The sequence below is a fragment of the Rhineura floridana genome, chromosome 11 (assembly GCF_030035675.1).
Source record: "Rhineura floridana isolate rRhiFlo1 chromosome 11, rRhiFlo1.hap2, whole genome shotgun sequence".
Taxonomy (NCBI): Eukaryota; Metazoa; Chordata; class Lepidosauria; order Squamata; family Rhineuridae; genus Rhineura; species Rhineura floridana.
Window position 1 is genome coordinate 60,390,846 of NC_084490.1, and position 18,755 is coordinate 60,409,600.

Here is an 18,755-nt window from a genome sequence, read left to right on the forward strand (position 1 = left end):
GTCTGATAAAGGAAAAATCACTAAAATGCATTTTGTGTGGTTTTAAGTGTTACATTCAAACCTTTACATCAGCTATGGAACTTTTGGCTTTCCAGTTGTTTGCTGAACTACACCTCCCACCAGCCCTAGCAAGCATGGCCAGTGGCTAGGGATGATGGGAGTTGTAGTCCAGCAGACATCTGGAAGGTCAAAGGTTCTCCACACCTGCTTTAAAGAGAAGTTAGTTTTGTTTGAATACTTGTAAATATTTTATAACACTCAATAGCATACATTTACCTTGTTTAGATTTTGAGTGGCAGGAGGAAATGAAAGCACTTGAAACTGTTAACATGCTGGAACTTTAATATGCCTGAAGAGCTGAGCTTTGTATTTAATTGTTTCTTCATTCATTCTAGTGATAGTAATCAGACTAAGTTGCAGTTAACGTTATTCAAACAGTCAGATATAAAATTAATCATTCCAGGTACCCAATTTAGCTGATTTATCTGTTTCTTATGTTACTAATTTTAGTAAATAGGCATTTCTAACATCTTCTAAAAACGGAAGATATTCCACAGAAAAACTACCATTGCTTATTGAGTTTTCCAATTGATATTAATGGAGCAAATTTAACATTTATTGAGTATTCATCTTTTCCAGTGATAGAACAACTTTAAATCGCTAGATCAGGGATAGGAACCTCTGGCTTCTGGGCCAGTCTTAGCCCACCAAGGGGTCCAGTTTGGCCTGCAAGGCCATTTCCCCCAAACCATTCCCACTTGTTAGTCAGCTGATACATTCCCACTTGTTAGTCAGCTGTGTGATATTTGTTTATGGGTGGGGTTCAGTCCTGCTTAGTGCTGCTTCACCAGCGTATTCCCTGCAGGAAACACACTGGCAAAGCAATCTCCTCCCTGCCCCTGCATGTCAACTTTGATAGGCGGGTAGGACCACCCACCTATCAGTCACCTGATGATGTCATTATGTCAGATGATTGACAAGTGGGTAGCCCCGCCTAACTGTCTGAGTTGCTCTGTAGTTTGGAAGAAGATAAAGATCTAGCACACCAAGTCAAAAATGTTCCTTACCCCTGCTCTAGATGGTAGCCATTTTTAGACACCACAAAACAAGCTATTTAGGATTTCTAAAAGGTTTTATACATACTCAAGTGTCCATACAAATGTAATTTATAAGATAGACCTGCTTTGAAATTTTTACTTTGTTTCTAGATTCTCCTTCTAGAACTCCTGTGCTGGTGGGATCGGATGAGTTTGATAAATGTCTCAGCAATGACAAGTTTTCTCATGAAGAGTACAGTAATGGTGCCCTTTCAGTCCTGCAGTATCCCTACGGTGTGTGTGAGCTATGTTTTGTTTTCATGGATTGTTTTGTTAGGTTATTGTGCTATATAAAAAGGTAGGGTTGTCACTTAGTTTTAAAAAATCACTGTATCTGTAGAACCCTAATCATTAGCCTCTAAATAAACTGAGGGGGCTGTCTTCTGAATACTGGAGGAGTTTGTCTGCCCTGTAGAGAACTTGAGTCAAAGAGGCTTTCTACGTAGTTCTTGAAGACCAATACCCATGCCTCATGGCACAACCACTATTGGGGGGAAAAGAATAGCCACGAGGAAATGCTTTGGATCGGTGGTAGAACATCTGCTTTGCATGCAGAAGGTTGCAGGTTCAGCCCCCAGCATCTCCAGACAGGCCTGAGAGAGACTGTTCTCTGAAATCCCAAAGAGCCGCTGCCAGTTAGTGTAGGCAGTGCTGAGCTAGATGGACTAATGGTCTGACTCAGTATGAGGCAGTTTTGTATGTTCCTGTGAGATTTCCAGAATTTCCAGAAAGTCTCACTAGATATGCCTAAATTTGGGCATGTTCTGATCCCAGCTAGTGTCTTTGGTCATTACATGGGTTTCTCATTAATTAACAACTTTGAAAGGACAGTTTTATTCAAACATTACTACTGCTTGATGATTCGTAGATTTAAAAAAGCACTATTTTAACATTCATTCTTTACTTTTAAATATAGACAATGGTTATTTTTTGCCCTACTACACGCGAGAGAGGAACAGACGAAGCACTCAGATCACTGTCAGATTTTCTGACAACATGAACTATAAGAATATCCGCAAAAAAGATCCAGTTCTACTTCTACATTGGTGGAAAGAAATCATTAGCACCATCATACTCTGTATTGTGGCCACAACTGTTATTGTACGGAGACTTTTCCATCCCCATGTTCGTAATCGAGTAAGTAGTGTGACTTGATTCTTGACATGTAATTACATATGTTCCCTTTTGAGACTTCTTGTATTTCAGATTACATTTATATAAGTAATGAAATGAGGGCTTACAAACTTGATATGATTTTGGTTCGGTTTCATATAATCAGTAGGTTGTCATAGGAGCTTGTTAGTGACTACTAAAAAACGTAGATCATCTTAGGTGCCTGTCTAGATCATTAACCCAGTTGTTTATATGTAGAGCAAGAATTTCCCTTTTAGATTTGTGCTTCCACATTTCAGTTGAGTTGCAGTGAATGGGACACACAGAGTTTTCCCAGTACTAGGTACAGTACACTGTTTGTTGTCTTTATTAATTATCTGACAAACTATTACACAACACCTAGAGTCTGAGACAGTTTATAAATATTATTATTCCATGTGTAAAGCATGCTGAGATTACCATGCGCAGTCATGATCACCTATCAACTATATACCCGAGATATGAATGATGACACCATGGCCTGCCTCTGTGCCCATGCCATCTTGCAAATTAAAGTTATTTTTCATTATTTAAAGCTATTTCAAGGCTTGAACAATCCTATGCTGTGTCACTCCAGAGTGGAAAAGCTCATCTGCTGCTGGAAAGGCATGAAAAAGTGTCATTGGCAAGCCACTGTTGTCCCCTCAAAGCAATGTCCTGCCATGTCATGCATCTTTTGTTTTAACAAAAAACCCAAATGTTTGCTTTTTGAAGATAATGCCCTCTCTCTCCTCCCTTCCCCCGCTTAATCCTTTATGTGTGGTTGCCAAAATGTCACCCTGATTTCAAATTTTGTTCTATCTTTGTCAATAAAGTTATTCTCAAGCTTGCTTTGTTATAGACAAACTGTTCTTATCTCTTAGCAGCGGAAGGAGTCTGAAACTCAGTGTCAGACAGATAGTAAATATGAACCTGTTGTTGGGCAGGCTAAAGATAACAGCTGGACTGACTTTAAGAACTCTGGATATGTGTCAAGGTAAAGGCAATCACTGAATTTTAACTAAAAACGTACAGGTCCCAGAGATGTTTTCAATCATACATATATAGATTAATAAATTTCCATCCTGCTCTTTTATGCACCGCTCAGGGTACAATGGTCTTGCATTATTTTTGAGTCCCTCTTTGCAAAAGTAGTTCTCCATACCACCCAGCAAGCCATCCCCAAATCCCATGGGAGCTTCAAAAGCAGCTTCTTACAGAGATGAAAGCACAGCTGTTGGGAGAAAATAAGTAGAAAACATGTTCTGTATGCCCCAAGGAATTATTTGGATTGTGGCCCCGAACTCTGGAGGTTTCTATTGAAGGTTTAAGGTGGGGAAATTAACCTATTTAAAATATACTATTTCTCAGAAATGGCAAATTATCCAATGCGATTTGTATTTGGCTTTCATGAAAAGGGTTTCCTTAGGGAAAAAATGCCTTAATTGCCAGAATATGTCACATTGGAGTAAAATGGAGAAGGGTTGTAGCTCAGTGATATGCTCCAAAAGGTCCCAGATTCAGTCCCTGGCATTTCCAGGTAGGGCTGAGGAAGTCTCCTGTATGAAACCCAGGAAACCCGCTCCTAGTCATTGCTGACAGTACTCAGCTAGATAAACCAATGGTCTCACATGGTGTAAGGCGGCTTCCTGTGTTTTAAAAGAAATCTCATGCTAAATGTGCTAAACCAATATTGTGTGCAAAATAAACAAAAAATGTTTCTAGTGTTTTTGATGAATAGGTGATCAGATTTTGACTGCAGGCATGTTTTTTTCTTGCAGATATCTAACAGATTTTGAGCCAATTCAGTGTCTAGGTCGTGGAGGATTTGGAGTAGTCTTTGAAGCCAGAAACAAAGTAGATGACTGTAACTATGCTATTAAAAGAATTCGTCTACCAAATAGGTAAGTAATAAATGGCTTTCTAGTTACTTTCATGTAATACATCTCTAGATGGCACTGTGGTTCTCTTTTTGATGTTGTCCAGTGCTCAAAGTGACTTTCAACTTTTAAAAATTACAATATGAAACATAATAAACCAGTAAATTACCAATATGAATAATTGTCAGTATGAATAATCAGTATAATACTTCAGTAAATCTGTAAACTTTCTCTTGGAACCCTCCTTAAGAGGAAAGTCTTGGATTTTGTTTTTTTAAGGTTGGAGAGTCACTGCTTTGTTTGGTCCCAAGAGGCTCAAATTAATTCATGTGCCCCCTTAACGTTCAGTGTACACACAGAGGGGAGGAAGTGCTGGTTTTTCATTCTAATGGCGGCCCCTCATAGTATGCTACTTCAGAGGGAGATTGAAAAGCTTGTGTGTATTAGAGAGAAAGTGCACACACATGGAATGTTTTCGTTTCCTGGTCTTTGAATGGCAGCTTCTTTGCAATTAAGCTTGTGGCACCCAATTTGCATGAACTGCTTTTAGGACATGCTGTTGCATGTCAGTGAATGAATGTGTGGACCATGAGCTTTTCATCATCTTTATGCCCCATTTGATCATCCCCTACTTCTTTTTCACCCTACTTCTCACTTGTCTGTTCCCCCTGCCAGTTTTTCCTTCCCAGTCAATCACTTCTGCCATTGTCTTAGTTCCAAAAACTCTGATCTTTCTTTCAACCCAGTCAAGATAAACTGCTTCATGCAGGGCAAAATCTTAAATATATTGAATTGAATAAGAAAATACGATTAGAGACAATAAAATACTAAATAGTAGATTATGTTGATAGTCCTCCTTGGTTTTATCTTACAACATGGCTTAATGCATAAAAGAGTTCTTGTAGCACTGGAGAGCTTTTAAGTTCTTTTTCTCTTCCCAAGAAAACATTTTTTAAAAATTGTCTTAGTAAGACGCTGGTGTACTTAACTGTTGATTATGACGTGTGCCTGTAGCATCCACGCACCAAAGCACAAAACTCCAGGCAGAATTTGAGAATTAAATAACCACGGCAGGTAAAGGTTATTCCGGTTTATCCCCCCACAGAGCACTGCCTTATATAGATTTTATTTTGTTACTCTTTGAATTTTAGGGAATTGGCTCGTGAAAAGGTTATGCGTGAAGTTAAAGCATTAGCAAAACTTGAACACCCTTGTATTGTTCGGTATTTCAATGCGTGGCTGGAAGCACCACCTGAGAGCTGGCAGGAAAGAATGGATGAACTGTGGCTAAAAGATGAAAGGTATCACTCTCAGTTCCTTGAAGTCTCTGGAGATATTATATTGTACTTCAGGCACAAGAAATGGGAAAATTCTCTATTTCTATACTGTAACTTCTAGTTTATATATTAACTGCATAATGTTTTATGAGTCTTTGTTTAGGAGCCGTTGTCTACAGGATTTGTTCTGTATTAGCTTTTAAAATATAACATGTATGTACTTGGACGGCCTCTTGCCTGGCTACTGTAACACCTTACTTGTTTCCATATTTCTGTTTCTTTATGGCCTTTATGCAAGTACACATATAGGATCTTCATCTGTACAGGAAACGGCATGGTCCCAAGCATATGATACAGCCACCCTGTGGAAATTAAGCAAGCGTGGGTCTGACTAGTGCCTGAATGGTAGATTTACTTGGAAACCTCACCTTGAATTCCATGATGGAATGAGTGAGATGTTAACATAATAAATAAGCATCTCAGAAATTTCTGGAGCTAAAACAAGGTGGGAGACAGTACACACTCCTTCCCTTAAGAGAAGCCTGTTCACTATGCAAGGGCATGACCCTGCAGGAGCAGCATCATCATGAATAATTTTATCTTGAACTTTTGAGGCTTTTTCCTGTAGTTGTTTCTTAGGCCTTCTACTTGTCTCTCTCATCCATTATCTCATGGACTTGTCAAGTTTCAGTAGCCATGAGGACTGTCTGGCCTTTTAAAACTACTTTGGTTGTGAAAGGTAGGTCCCCAGGCACAATAAACCTCTTTCTCTTGGGAGAGGAGCACAAGGTGGACTTGTGAATTTTCTACCTCAAATTTACTATATGTGCTTGATGAAATTGTTGCTTGCACTTCAGAGCTTCTCTGAAGGAATGGGCTTCAGTCGTCTATGATGCAATCTTTGCTAAGAAGCCAATGGCTTCGGCACAGGGTTTGTCTCATGCTGCCCCCATCTTCTGACCTAGGTGATGGCATTTCTAGATCCACTTCTTCACACAGTACATAGCTAACCTGTGGAATTCACTCCCACAAGAAGCAGTGATGACTGCCAACTTGGATGGCTTTAAAAGAGGATTAGATAAATACATGGAAGATATCAATGTTACTAGCCACAATGGCTGTACTCTGCCTCCATAGTTAGAGGCGGTATGCTTCCAAATGCCAGTTGCTGGGAACCGCGGGAGGGGAGAGTGCCCTGCACTCAGGTCCTGCTTGTGGGCTTCCCAAGGGCAGCTGGTTGGCCACTGTGAGAACAGGCTGGACTAGATGGGCCATTGACCCAGTCCAGCAGGCTGTTCTTATGATCATCAAATGGCAGTCTGTCTGCATCATTGACTCTCAAGAGCTCCATGCATTCTTTGTCCTTGAAGGAATTATCTAAAATTGTGTGTCAAAGCCTAGGGACAGCTGAGACTTTAACTACTAACAATGACTTGCACACTGACTTGGAGGGAGGGGCCAGCTGAGTCAGTAGCACCACTCACAGAAGCACCAGATCTGAGCCCTGACCCTGAGCACGAGTACAGGCACAGATGGAATGACAATAATATTAAACAAATGTCAAATGAAGCAACGATTAACAAAGAATGCGGCCCATCTCATATAATATCTGATGAAGAAAATAGGAAAAATGTTCAAGACATGCCTGCACAACATGCATCTCTCCTCTGAATGTGGGAGAACACCCTCAAAATAACATAGTAACCATAGTCAGTGGATAGTTGTCAACTGATGCCATGAATGCTGTTGAAGTCTGTGATACTGGAGCCAAATAGTTTAGAGATTTCAAGCTGACCTACCTGATGGTTTCAACAAAGCAATTCCTCCCTTTGGGAGGAAAGGCAGGATAAAAATTTAATAATAAATAACAATTAAAAAGTAGTGACTCTGGTAGCTGGGATAAAATGTGTTGCAGTGGGAGATGCACAATGCAGTACAGTGGGAGATGCATTAATATGTGCCTGTGTCACAATGCACCTTCTTGTAAATCAGTGACAATGAGTGATATGAAAAAAATGGACTGCCTTCAAGTCGATCCCGACTTATGGTGACCCTATGAATAGGGTTTTCATGGTAAGCGGTATTCAGAGGTGGTTTACCATTGCCTTCCTCTGAGGCTGAGAGGCAATGACTGGCCCAAGGTCACCCAGTGAGCTTCATGGCTACGTGGGGATTCGAACCCTGGTCTCCCAGGTCATAGTCCAACACTCTAACCACTACACCACACTGGCTTTCAGTGAGTGATATACTGACATATAAATTGGCACCTATCACAGCATCAATGTTCAAGGGCACAGGTGTCGTATATCCTAAAAAAAAAGTCTGTGCTCAAGAACATGCTTAGAAGTGTCAGCAAGAGTTGTGGATACCCCACAGGTAGTACCGATTAATGTAGTTATAGACCGTTTATTGGCCTTCAAAGAGAGCAATTGCTGATTTCGTGGAAATGTCCTGGAGTATGTACTCTGCAAATTTGCCCAGTTAATGTGTATATAGCATTTGATCAGTATTATAACTACAGTATCATGCCTGCTTCAAGGAAAGAATAAGGTAAAACTCTGTTCCACAGTCTCTGCAACTACCACCAAGTAAGCCAACTAAGTCTCCAATATGTGTACCTTCAAGAAACCTCAAAGAAGACAAACAGGTGGCTTACTTCTAAGAAAGATTATTTGAAGAGATCTTCTGTACATTTGCAGAATGTACAGTTCTCAGTGGGTCTTGGCACTCAAGAAAGAATTGAATGGGAAGGCACTCACTTACCCATCAAGGCATGGGCATAATGTAGGGACTTTCTTCTCAAGGGGAAGGACATGCACCATTTCCCATAATTTTTAGCTCTAGAAGTTTCCAAAATGTGAATCTGTGGAAGTGCAAATTCTATATGTGTAACTTCGCAGAAGGCCACTTGAAGAATGTGCATTGCAGGTAAGTAACCTGCTCAATTCCAGTGGCTTGGGGAAGGAAGGGGATATAGAACATTTATTTATTTATTTATATCCCGCCCTTCCTCCCAGCAGGAGTCCATTGCAATGGAACACTGGAGTCTTTGAAAAGACATAACAAGCAATTGACTTAGGACGCAATCCAACTCATATTTATGCTGGGCTGGGGGGAGTTGGCTGTGATGGACCCTGGCTGAGTTGGGTTCCGCCAGCAGAAGCCCCTCTCCCTGGCTCAGCCATAGCAGAGCCAGGACCCTGTCCGCTCAGCCAGGGGCCCACCAGGGAAGGCCAGCCCAGAGGAAGGGGTGCTGGCAAAAGCTAGCATAAGGACCAAAAAAGTGGCATTCTGGGGGCATATCAGAGGAGGTGCCAGGGGTGCTTATGCAACATCCAACTCCCATTTGGAGCGCTCCTGTGGGTCCCGATCCAGGCCAAAGTTATTGTGAGAAAAAGGTCGGTCTAAGACAAAAATTATAGCGGAAGACAATAGGGAGTAGGGGTATTTGTGAGAGACAGCTTTTTATTTTCTGTTCAGCAAATGGATGCCGTAGAGCTTCCTGCCAGCTCCTCCTCTGCTGGCACCCCTTCTGCCAGTTTCCTCTGAGTTGGATTGCTTTGTTACAAGGAAGCATATGAAACAGATTAATGGCTAGAGATAAGCAAACGGGATATCTCAAATTTGTTTTTGTATAAAGTAAGTTAAATTTTGATTGTATTGGTTTTTAAATTGTTATCCTCCCTAGAACTATTATAGGGGAGAGATTAGAACCCCAGGGCGGGGGAGGACAAAACCTGATATTGTTTCCTGCCTAATCAGTGATATGGGTTTTGCAAAAAAAAACATGGTGGTAGGCAGCATGCTATCTCATAGGAATATATCAAAGGTGTTGAGAGGGACATTCCTTGTACATACACTGTCCATACCCTGATGGTTGAAAAAATAATGGCCAAAAAAAAATGGTGGTGGTTCCTAGTGACATTTTCCTTTGTTAAACTTGTTTATAGTTAGCTGTGAGTTTTCAGAAAGAAAATCCAAAGCTATGCTGATATTCTTTAGGCAGTGCATTTTAATTAAAATGAACTAAAGTTTTGTAATGTTCTGTTCTACTTCTTTTTTAAAATTTAAGTACTGATTGGCCACTCAGTTCTCATAGTCCAATGGAAGTGCCGTCATTTAAAATTAGAACTGAGCCATTCTCTGCAAAAGAACACATTGAAGTTATTGCTACATCTGTAGAAAGGAAGACCTTGCATTCTGTTGGAATACCTTGTGGCCAATCGGATTCATCAGAGAGCCAGTTTTCCCCATTGGAATTGTCTGCCATTGACAACAGAGACTTGAGCCAGTTGGCAGATCCCGGGTCAAACATGCAAGACAGCTTCCTTACCGACTGTGATATAGAGGGTAGTACTATTGATGAAAATGATCCTGGACACTCCTTTGAACTTTGTCTTCCAGCCATGCCAACAGTAAGAGTGAGGGAGAGGACCTCTTCATCTATTGTCTTTGAAGACTCTGGCTGTGATAATACTTCTAATAAAGAAGATAACATGGATAATTCACTTGATATCCACTATGAGGATAAAGCTACAAGTACAAAAGGATCCAGTAATAGGAAGTCATCTTCAGCAAGCTCTTCGTCTGTTTCTCCGCCAAGACCAACAACTTTAAGTTTGGACTTCTCTAAGGACTCTGCACAGAAAGTCATACCTACCACTCCAAAAGTGTACCTTTACATCCAGATGCAGCTCTGTAGGAAGGAAAACCTCAAAGACTGGATGAACGGAAGATGTACAATAGAAGAGAGAGAGAGGACAGATTGTCTGCTGATATTTCTACAGATAACTGAAGCTGTTCAGTTCCTGCATAGTAAAGGGTTAATGCATCGGGACCTCAAGGTTTGTATTGAAATATAGCCCTATGGCAATAGAGTTTCAGCTGCTAAGCTGGTTAGTAGTCTGCATGTGCATATTTGGAAACTCCATGAATTCTCAGTTGTGCTTGTTGCTCAGTGCCCCCTTAACAGTGTGTCATATGAAGGACTACTGTGGTGATCCAGAGTTCAGTGGTAATCGTAACTCAATACTCCCATGTTAGTTGATACCCGTTCCTTATGGTACAACTCACCACTTTTTGTTTTAGATACAGCCTTTGAAGGAGCTGCTGTTCTGACACAGCCTTTAAGAAACTATTGTTCTTTTGAAACATACTTGATAGGATCTTAACCACTTGGTTATGGCAATGAATATTTCTCTTCCATAATTTTTTCTTGTGAAATTTACCTGCTAGAGCATCCTTTTTTGTTCATTAGTCTAGACATGTTACACATGCCAGTTAATCCTTTAGTTTTTCAACTTTGTATATCTGCTGATGTCACCTTATTTTTTACTATGTCTATAAACTAAATTTGAGAATGAGTATCATGGGGGCAATTTGATAATAAAACATGTAAAAACCAGTTCCTTATCTTTATTGAACAGTTGAATATAATTTATGCATGTAAAAAAGTATTAATGTGTCATGTTGATCATAAATGCTCCACATCCTTTGGGTGCTTTTCAATGCTACTCCTATTCAGAGTAGACCCATTGAAATTAATAAACATGACTAACTTAGGTTCATTAACTTCAATGGGCCTACTCTGAGTAGGACTCAATTGACTAGAACCCTTGGTTTTTATTCATTGGTCATGCAGCCCTTCCAGAATGCCACACCTTTCAATTCAGCAGATGCCATTCATATGTCAGAATGGCCCTAGTGTAGTGTAGTGGTTAAGGTGTTGGACTACGACCTAGGAGACCAGGGTTCGAATCCCCACACAGCCATGAAGCTCACTGGGTGACCTTGGGCCAGTCATCACTGCCTCTCAGCCTCATGAAAACCCTATTCACAGGGTCGCCATAAGTCAGAATCGACTTGAAGGCAGTACATTTACACAGTGCCCCAGAAACAAATGGAGGCAAATCACTTCCACTCAAACACTGCAGCTTAAAAGGGAACAGCACTGAAAATCCAGTCACTCTCCAGCTCAGAGCATTGTTGATTTCATTTGCTTCCACAGCCTTTCCTGATACCTCAAAAGACTGTTGCCCACCATTGAAGAGAAGAATATGCAGTCTCAAAGGGATCAGTAGTGGCTTTGTCAACTCAGATCACCTTTTCCAGATCTTCTCTTCTCCCAGCTGTCCCCAGCTGCATTGTTGGTCTCTTGCTGTGAACCGCCTTGGGAGTTGGCATAAGGTGGTGTATATATTTTCAAAAGAGGAAAAAAGTTCCTTTGAGGGTCTGGCTGCGCTTGTGGAAGCTTCAGTGCAGATACGATCTGGCCTGCAAGACTGAGGAGGTGGAAGAGGAGTTACAGCCACAGAGCAAACCCAGGGGAAGAGGGAGAAATGTGTGCACTCTCTCCCCTCATCCTGTCAGGTGTGAGGCTGACACTATGGGACACTCTGCTGTTTGCTGCGATCTGTTAGCTCATGGCCTGTTCACTACTTTGTAAAGCTGCCACTTTTAATTTATTTTTGAAGTTCCTGTCCTGCAGCAAAGTTCCTCCAGATGGTTTTCAGATCTGCATAGGTGTATTCTACATTTTGGGGAAGGGAGGAAGCAGAGACTTTCTTCCCCAAACATTGGAAGGCTTTCGAGCTTTGGAAAATGTACTGATAACAATTGAACAGCCATTATGACAGATGAGGGTAGTAAGCTATCTTGACCGTAACCCTTTTGTGTTCACCTGATTTGTTTTTTCTAGCCTTCCAACATATTTTTCACAATGGATGACATAGTAAAAGTTGGGGATTTCGGGCTAGTGACTGCAATGGACCAAGATGAGGAAGAAAAATCTGTTCTAACACCAATGCCAGCCTATGACAGGCACACGGGCCAAGTTGGGACCAAGCTCTACATGAGCCCAGAACAGGTGCGTTCTGTGCCTCAATTTTAATCAGCAGAGCTCTCATAAATGCCACTTTAGTTTTTCAAACCTAAATGCTGGAGCAATGTATTGGCTACAGATAGGTACTGTGAACCAGGAATTTCTTTTATTTTGAAACTTGCCTCAGGCTGACTAAGTGACTCTAGCCAATCCACTCTTTTTCAATCTCAACCCTCTGCAATATTTCTGATCCGCCTTACCGGATAGTAATAAGGAATGCATGTGATGTATTTAACAAGTGATGCATGTGATGTATCTAAAGCAGTAGTTCCCAAAGTTTCCCCTCAGGGAGCACTTGAAAATTGCTGATGGTCTCGGTGGACCACTTAATTAATTAATTTTTTTGCCTGTTGTAATGTGCTGTACTAGATCCTGAATTATTTTTAATCATCTTTTTATTGCTGCTTTTATTTCTTTTACATTGTGTTATATTCCCTAGAATTAAAATTGTAATGCAGTAAAATACAATATATGAAGGAATCAATAAAAATACAATTAAAATCAAAATGAATATGTAACGTGGACATGCTGCAGACCACCTGAATGAAGCTCACAAGGCTGCTGGTGGTCTACAGATCATCCCTGCACTAAAGTGCTTTATACATATTCAATGTCTTTGTTATTTTCCAAGTTACGCGTTAAACATTATAGTGGCTTTTATTATAATTCTAGGTGGCTGTTCTTTTAATTCAGAACTTTGAAGAATGAAATAACTTTTGTAGATGGGTCTTTTGGAATGAAGAACGCTAAAAATATTTCTCAATATCATTAGAGTGTCAAGAATAGATATGTACAGATGGGGCTTGCAACAAAATGTTGCACTGTGAGGTGCTCATGTTCAGTTTCCAGCCAGCCATGCCCGCTTCCATGATACTCCATTTCCTCCCTTCAGTTTTCTGTTTCCCCCCTCAATAAGCTCCTGTCATTCTGTGGCCACTGAGTATGCTCAGTCCTCACTGGGCTGTTTTGAGTTGATCTCCCCCCTCAACATATTCAGTATTTTTGCAACCTTGGGTTACCCCCGAGCTTCCTGATACCTACTTGTGTCTCAGTGGCACTGTTTTGTCTACAGTCTTGTTGGCACCATCACCTGAGTTTATTAGCAAATGAATCCTGCTGTGAAAAATGTTTTGTTAAAAAATATACATACACACACACACACACCATACTTAGGCTGCTTCAGATGTATGAAGGGGGTTTCCTGCATTGTTTCAGTTGAACACATGTATTACTTGGCTGGTATTATGAGGTAGATTTTTGAGTCAGAGACATGAGTGTGTACCATTTTCAGGTTTTTCTAGTAATTGTGGCATCTTGAATTCGCATGTTAATTTTACATACAAGTCCCAAGCATCTGACTATAATTATTATAAAGTTGCATTAAAGTTCAATAAAACCAGCTAATTTTTTAATTGTTTGATCTCTGCTGATACAGAATTCACTCTAGTTCTATATATTATGATGGGTTTTGGCAGGTATGAGTAGAAAGCAATCATCATGGACTATATTAATTCAAAAGATTGAATTGCTTGATGACCACTTTTTATCTTGAATTTTCCAGATCTACGGAAACACTTACTCACACAAAGTGGATATCTTTTCTTTGGGGCTGATCTTGTTTGAGCTCCTTTACCCTTTCAGCACTCAAATGGAGAGAGTCAGGGTAGGTATTTCCTACTAGGAGCTATACTTCTCTCTTCCCATTGAGGAAGCGAGTTTTGGCTTAGCAATAAGGTAAAATTTGGGTGGATACAACTGAGGTGTGTGTAAATATGTCAGCACAGCAGTATAGAATAGTTGGCGTTAAATCCATAACTCCATGCCATGGGATTATAACCTTCCTGGTGAAGTGATGATATCATAGGGTACAAATAAAATACTGTTCAAGTGTCCTGGAGACACCATAGACAGGGTCATCTGTAAAAGGATGTTGCCACGTAAAATTTAAGCTATCCCAAATTATTATTACACTGATGTTCTGAAACTGAGCCCAATTTGGGGCTGGTTTTTCTTACTAGTTTTTTGTACGACAGCTGTATTTTTGAAAGCTTGTGTAATACAAAGTGAGTGGTGGTTGCAGTACCTATTTTGGGAAGCTTTCTTATCTTGTATCAGAACCAGGATAAATGTTTGTGGAATTATTCTCTCATTACATTATAAACGCTCGTCCATAATTTTCACATCTTATTAGAAATACTTTTGGGTAATGATCTCACCACCATCACCCCAAAATAAGGAACATAACAATGGACTTTTGTCCTGGTAATCACTGTTTTTTTATTTTGTGAGTGCTTCTTTTAACTTGAGAGCCTGTGTGGTGTAGTGGGTAGAGTATTGGACTAGGACCTGGGAGACCAGGGTTCGAATCTCCACACACTTCACTGGGTGACCTTGGGCCAGTCGCTGCCTCTCAGCCTCAGAGGAAGGCAATGGTAAACCCCCTCTGAATACCGCTTACCATGAAAACCCTGTTCACAGGGCCGCCATAAGTCGGGATCGACTTGAAGGCATGTAATAATAATAAGTAATATTTTAACAGGTTTGTCCACCAGAGGGAGTCAGTCTGCTGTATTATAAATGAACACAACTAGTGGAAACACCATATGTTATAAAAGAATGCTAATTTCCATGGAACCTGAAACATGTACTATTATTATAATTATCTTTATTTACACCCCGCCCTTTTTCCAAACTGGAACTCAAGGCGGCTTCCCGATAAAAAATAAGTACACATCGTTGAGAACCTCTAAAAATATAAAACATATAAACATAAAATCAGCATTAAAACAGGATTCAACTATTAAGGTGTTAAAACCAAACCCAGAGGCATTAAATCAGGGGTGGAGAACTGGATCCGGCTGGTGGGCCAGATTCAGAACTGGCCCACCCTCTGTGGGCCATATTGGCAAGTGAATGTGGCCACTCATCATATGATCTTCAGGTGATCACACTTCAAAGGAAGACTCAGAAGTGCACTCAAAAGTGAGCTCTTAGTTCTTATTGCCATAAGTCACCGCTGCAAAATAATCTAGTGCTGCTTCCTCTGTTGAAAGGGGGCCTGGATTCGGTGCTGCGTTCAGGAATGCCAGGGGTCAGCTGTACTCAGGAACTAGAGTTGGGAGCTCTTTGAGTGCAGCTGATCCCAGCAGGGTTTGCATTTGGTACTGAATTTAGATTCATTGCTGAAAGCAACCTGTGCTTGTGGCAGGGATTGGCTACACTGAGGAACTTCTGAGTGGAATCCAGCCCAGTGGGGCTTATATTTGGCAGTAAATTTTAAAAGGTGTCAGATACAAGCCATGCTTGCAGAGGAACAATCAGGAGGACAATGTAATACTTCCAGTTTGTTCATTGTGGTCGTGACTATAGGTGCCATACGCCCCACATCATATGCTATCAGGTGTAAGGCATGGGTGAAATTGGGATGCGTAGTAGGCCTAATCTGGTCCACCAGCCAGACGTTTCCTCCCTGTGCGTTGAGTAAATCTGCCAATTGTTGGGACTTTCTGCCCCTGAGGCATTAAGGCTGAAACATTTTAAGTATTTGTAGCAGTGTTTCTTAGTTTGCTTCCAGTGTTGCATTGAATCAAAAAAGTGTTGTCTGGGAGCTGTAGACTAATATGTATAACTTAACTGGAATATCTTAAAACTTTTCAGATAGAAATGTTTGTGATTTTCTACAATTTTTCCATACTGTGAAAGATTTACTATTGCAGGAGCAAGGAAATCTGTTTTACATGTGGAACGACAACATTCTGATAGTCACTCCTCTAATGGGTTTCAGTCTAAAAATCAAGATGAGATAAATAACAGAGGTAGGACTAGGCATGTGGGGCAACTTACATAGTTTAACATCTGTATGATACAGTACACTGGAAAAGGTGAGTTCTGCCTTTTGTATCTTTAGAAGTTCAGGCTAGGCTAAAGCTTGTGTGTAGCTCATAGAAAACAGTGTTTTAAGTGGCAATACAAACACCTTTTTAAAAATATTGTTACAGACATTGAGTGATGTAAGGAGTTTGACTTTCCCTGCACTTTTCATTCAGAAATACCCACAGGAGGTAAGTTTTAATTTAAATTCTCAATCTGGTGTTGTACTTTAGTCTCATGCTTTTTTTAGACTGTGTTTTCATTTACTTTAGTGTTTTTAAAACTATAAATTTCCCATGGTTATTTGCTAGGTAGTATAGCTCTCATCCCATTACCAACCTGCCCTCATTTCAATACCAACCTGATTTTTTTTAAGTCAGTTTGGTGGAGAAGAACCAGAAGTAAGATTCGCTGTGGAAAAACCTGATCAGGGAGAATAACATTTTATAATATTGAAATATGTAATGGTGGTGAATAATCTATTAGAAAATTAGTGTGAATTATTGTGGTTTCAAACTGGAGCAGTTTTTATCATGATATGTAAATTGATGCTAATAAGAGAAGTCCATAATATTTTGTAATTTAAAGTTGGAAGAAATTTCATTGTACCTTATTTCTGCCTAATTTCTAGGTCATGCTTGTTCTCCTAACACTAGTACAATGTGCCATTATTAAATTAGTTTAGCATTAAATTATTTAAGAAATGTATGTATATTCCTTCCCCCTTCTGTTTGCATATCACAATCATTCCTTTTAATACCAATTCAAATCTTCTCATGCTTATGTAGTCAAAATTGCACTACCCACACACAAGAGAGGAATTATCAGTAGACTCGGGGTAACCCTGAGGTATAAAACATCAGCAGGAAAAAAGTGGGTACATAACTGGGTGGCACAGAATATTGAGAGACTAAGAGGAAAAAACTCATTAGTGAGATGGAGTTGATGGAACAGACATATAATATCTATCTTATCTAATCTAATCATATTCTCTTTAAATATCAGCCAAATCCAATCCAAACTTCCCTCAGAACTCTGCCAACCAACTCAACAATCTCTCTCTAACCGACTCTCTCCCACCTTCCAACCGACCCCCCTTCATCACTCACAAACCTCCATTTATACCTTCAGCCACTCAGCCAATCATCATCCAGCACACTTCAGCTTCTCACCCATGTACTCCCCCTTTCTCTCTCAGTCAATTACCATACATCTCCCAATAGACCCGCACTTACCATATTTACAGATGCTAACTTACAGGAACATCACAGTTCCCTGGAGAAAATTCATTTTAAATCTCTAGTATATTGAAAGGAAAAAAGAACTCTTCAATCCTCTTAAGTGACTGGTTGATAAAATATGTAATTCATGTATTTTAAATATAAACATTGGGGTCAGAAACAACTAAAATATTTCCTCTCAAATGCTGTGCAAAAAAACCACTTTGTAAATGGTTGGAAAGAGTTTTTGCATTTCGTTTGTAGAGAGGAAATAGAGTAGAGCTGGGCACTGATGATAACTGAAAATATTTTCACCTCCTGAAATCTAATATTGCACTATTTTCCATTTAGTATGAAATGGTAAAGCACATGTTGTCTCCATGTCCCATGGAAAGACCAGAGGCTGCAGACATTATAGAAAATCCTTTATTTGAAGACTTGGAATTCCCAGCAAAACCTGTGCTCAGGCAGAGGTCACGGACAATGAGTTCATCTGGAATTAAGCATTCAAGATAGCTAAGTAAACAATTTGGCACAATTATTATGAGCACACTAAACCAATCACAGATTGGTCACTCGGCAGGAGAATCCAACATCAAGCAACTTCTCTGGAATAGCCATACTCTACGCTTTATTTTCTCATTTCAGTTTCATGCACAAAATTATTTCTGGATGAAGCTAATAGTTTCTGTTTAATTTTTTCAGTTCTCCTGAAGCAGATGACTTTCACCTCATAACTTGGCCTTCTTTAGCTGTGATCTTTGATGTTTGGATCATGTAAATATTTTCTAGGAAATTTGAAAGGATGCCTCTTATGTAAATAGAATTAAATTCTGTATTTTTATAGAACCAATTGATCTCTAACCTTGCTATACAGGTCCTGATTACATTCCTTTAAGACATGAAGATCTTAAAGCAAGCTTAAAATATAAAACCTCTACTTTTTTTGTCCCTGGAGGATGACTTGCAAAGTGAGAATAGTTTTACTGTCACTAGCCAGTTTTAGAGCAAATTGTAATTTGTTTCTACACTGTAGATGTTGTTGAAAAAACTTTAGATGAAGATGGAAGAAGATTTGGCAAAATAAATTTTGGTTGGATCCAGGTTTGAATTGCCACAATAACAAATTAAGCATTTATCCAATTTTTGTATTTCCTGAAATGTAGTTTCTACTGTAATCTTGCAAGCTTGTAATAATCAGTCTTACACATTTATTTAATAGGATGTTATTGCTTAATAACACCCTTTTCTCACTGTAAATATGTTAATTTTTATTTATAAAATGGCAAAATCAATCCATTTGGGTTGGTGGTGTACAGAATGCACTTGGAACAATTGTTAGGTGCATTTAATTACTGTGACTTCTTTCAAGTCTGATTTAATAAAATCTTTTTTATTTA

At 39.7% G+C, this 18,755-nt stretch overlaps 1 protein-coding gene across 3 annotated transcripts in view; it reads left to right on the forward strand.

Annotated features, from left to right (window-relative positions):
• The window catches only part of EIF2AK3 (eukaryotic translation initiation factor 2 alpha kinase 3), a 59,580-nt gene extending 40,825 nt beyond the window's left edge, over window positions 1-18,755 (forward strand). For 2 of the 3 annotated variants that reach the window (XM_061589618.1, XM_061589616.1), the window contains exons 8-17: window positions 1,209-1,331; window positions 2,014-2,234; window positions 3,113-3,225; window positions 4,010-4,132; window positions 5,260-5,409; window positions 9,458-10,229; window positions 12,083-12,250; window positions 13,827-13,928; window positions 16,264-16,326; window positions 17,707-18,755. In XM_061589618.1, coding sequence (XP_061445602.1) covers window positions 1,209-1,331; window positions 2,014-2,234; window positions 3,113-3,225; window positions 4,010-4,132; window positions 5,260-5,409; window positions 9,458-10,229; window positions 12,083-12,250; window positions 13,827-13,928; window positions 16,264-16,326; window positions 17,707-17,871 — 2,000 coding nt within the window. In that variant the 3' untranslated portion in view covers window positions 17,872-18,755. The remainder of the gene's footprint in view (window positions 1-1,208; window positions 1,332-2,013; window positions 2,235-3,112; window positions 3,226-4,009; window positions 4,133-5,259; window positions 5,410-9,457; window positions 10,230-12,082; window positions 12,251-13,826; window positions 13,929-16,263; window positions 16,327-17,706) is intronic. The other variant, XM_061589617.1, reaches the window with a different exon arrangement.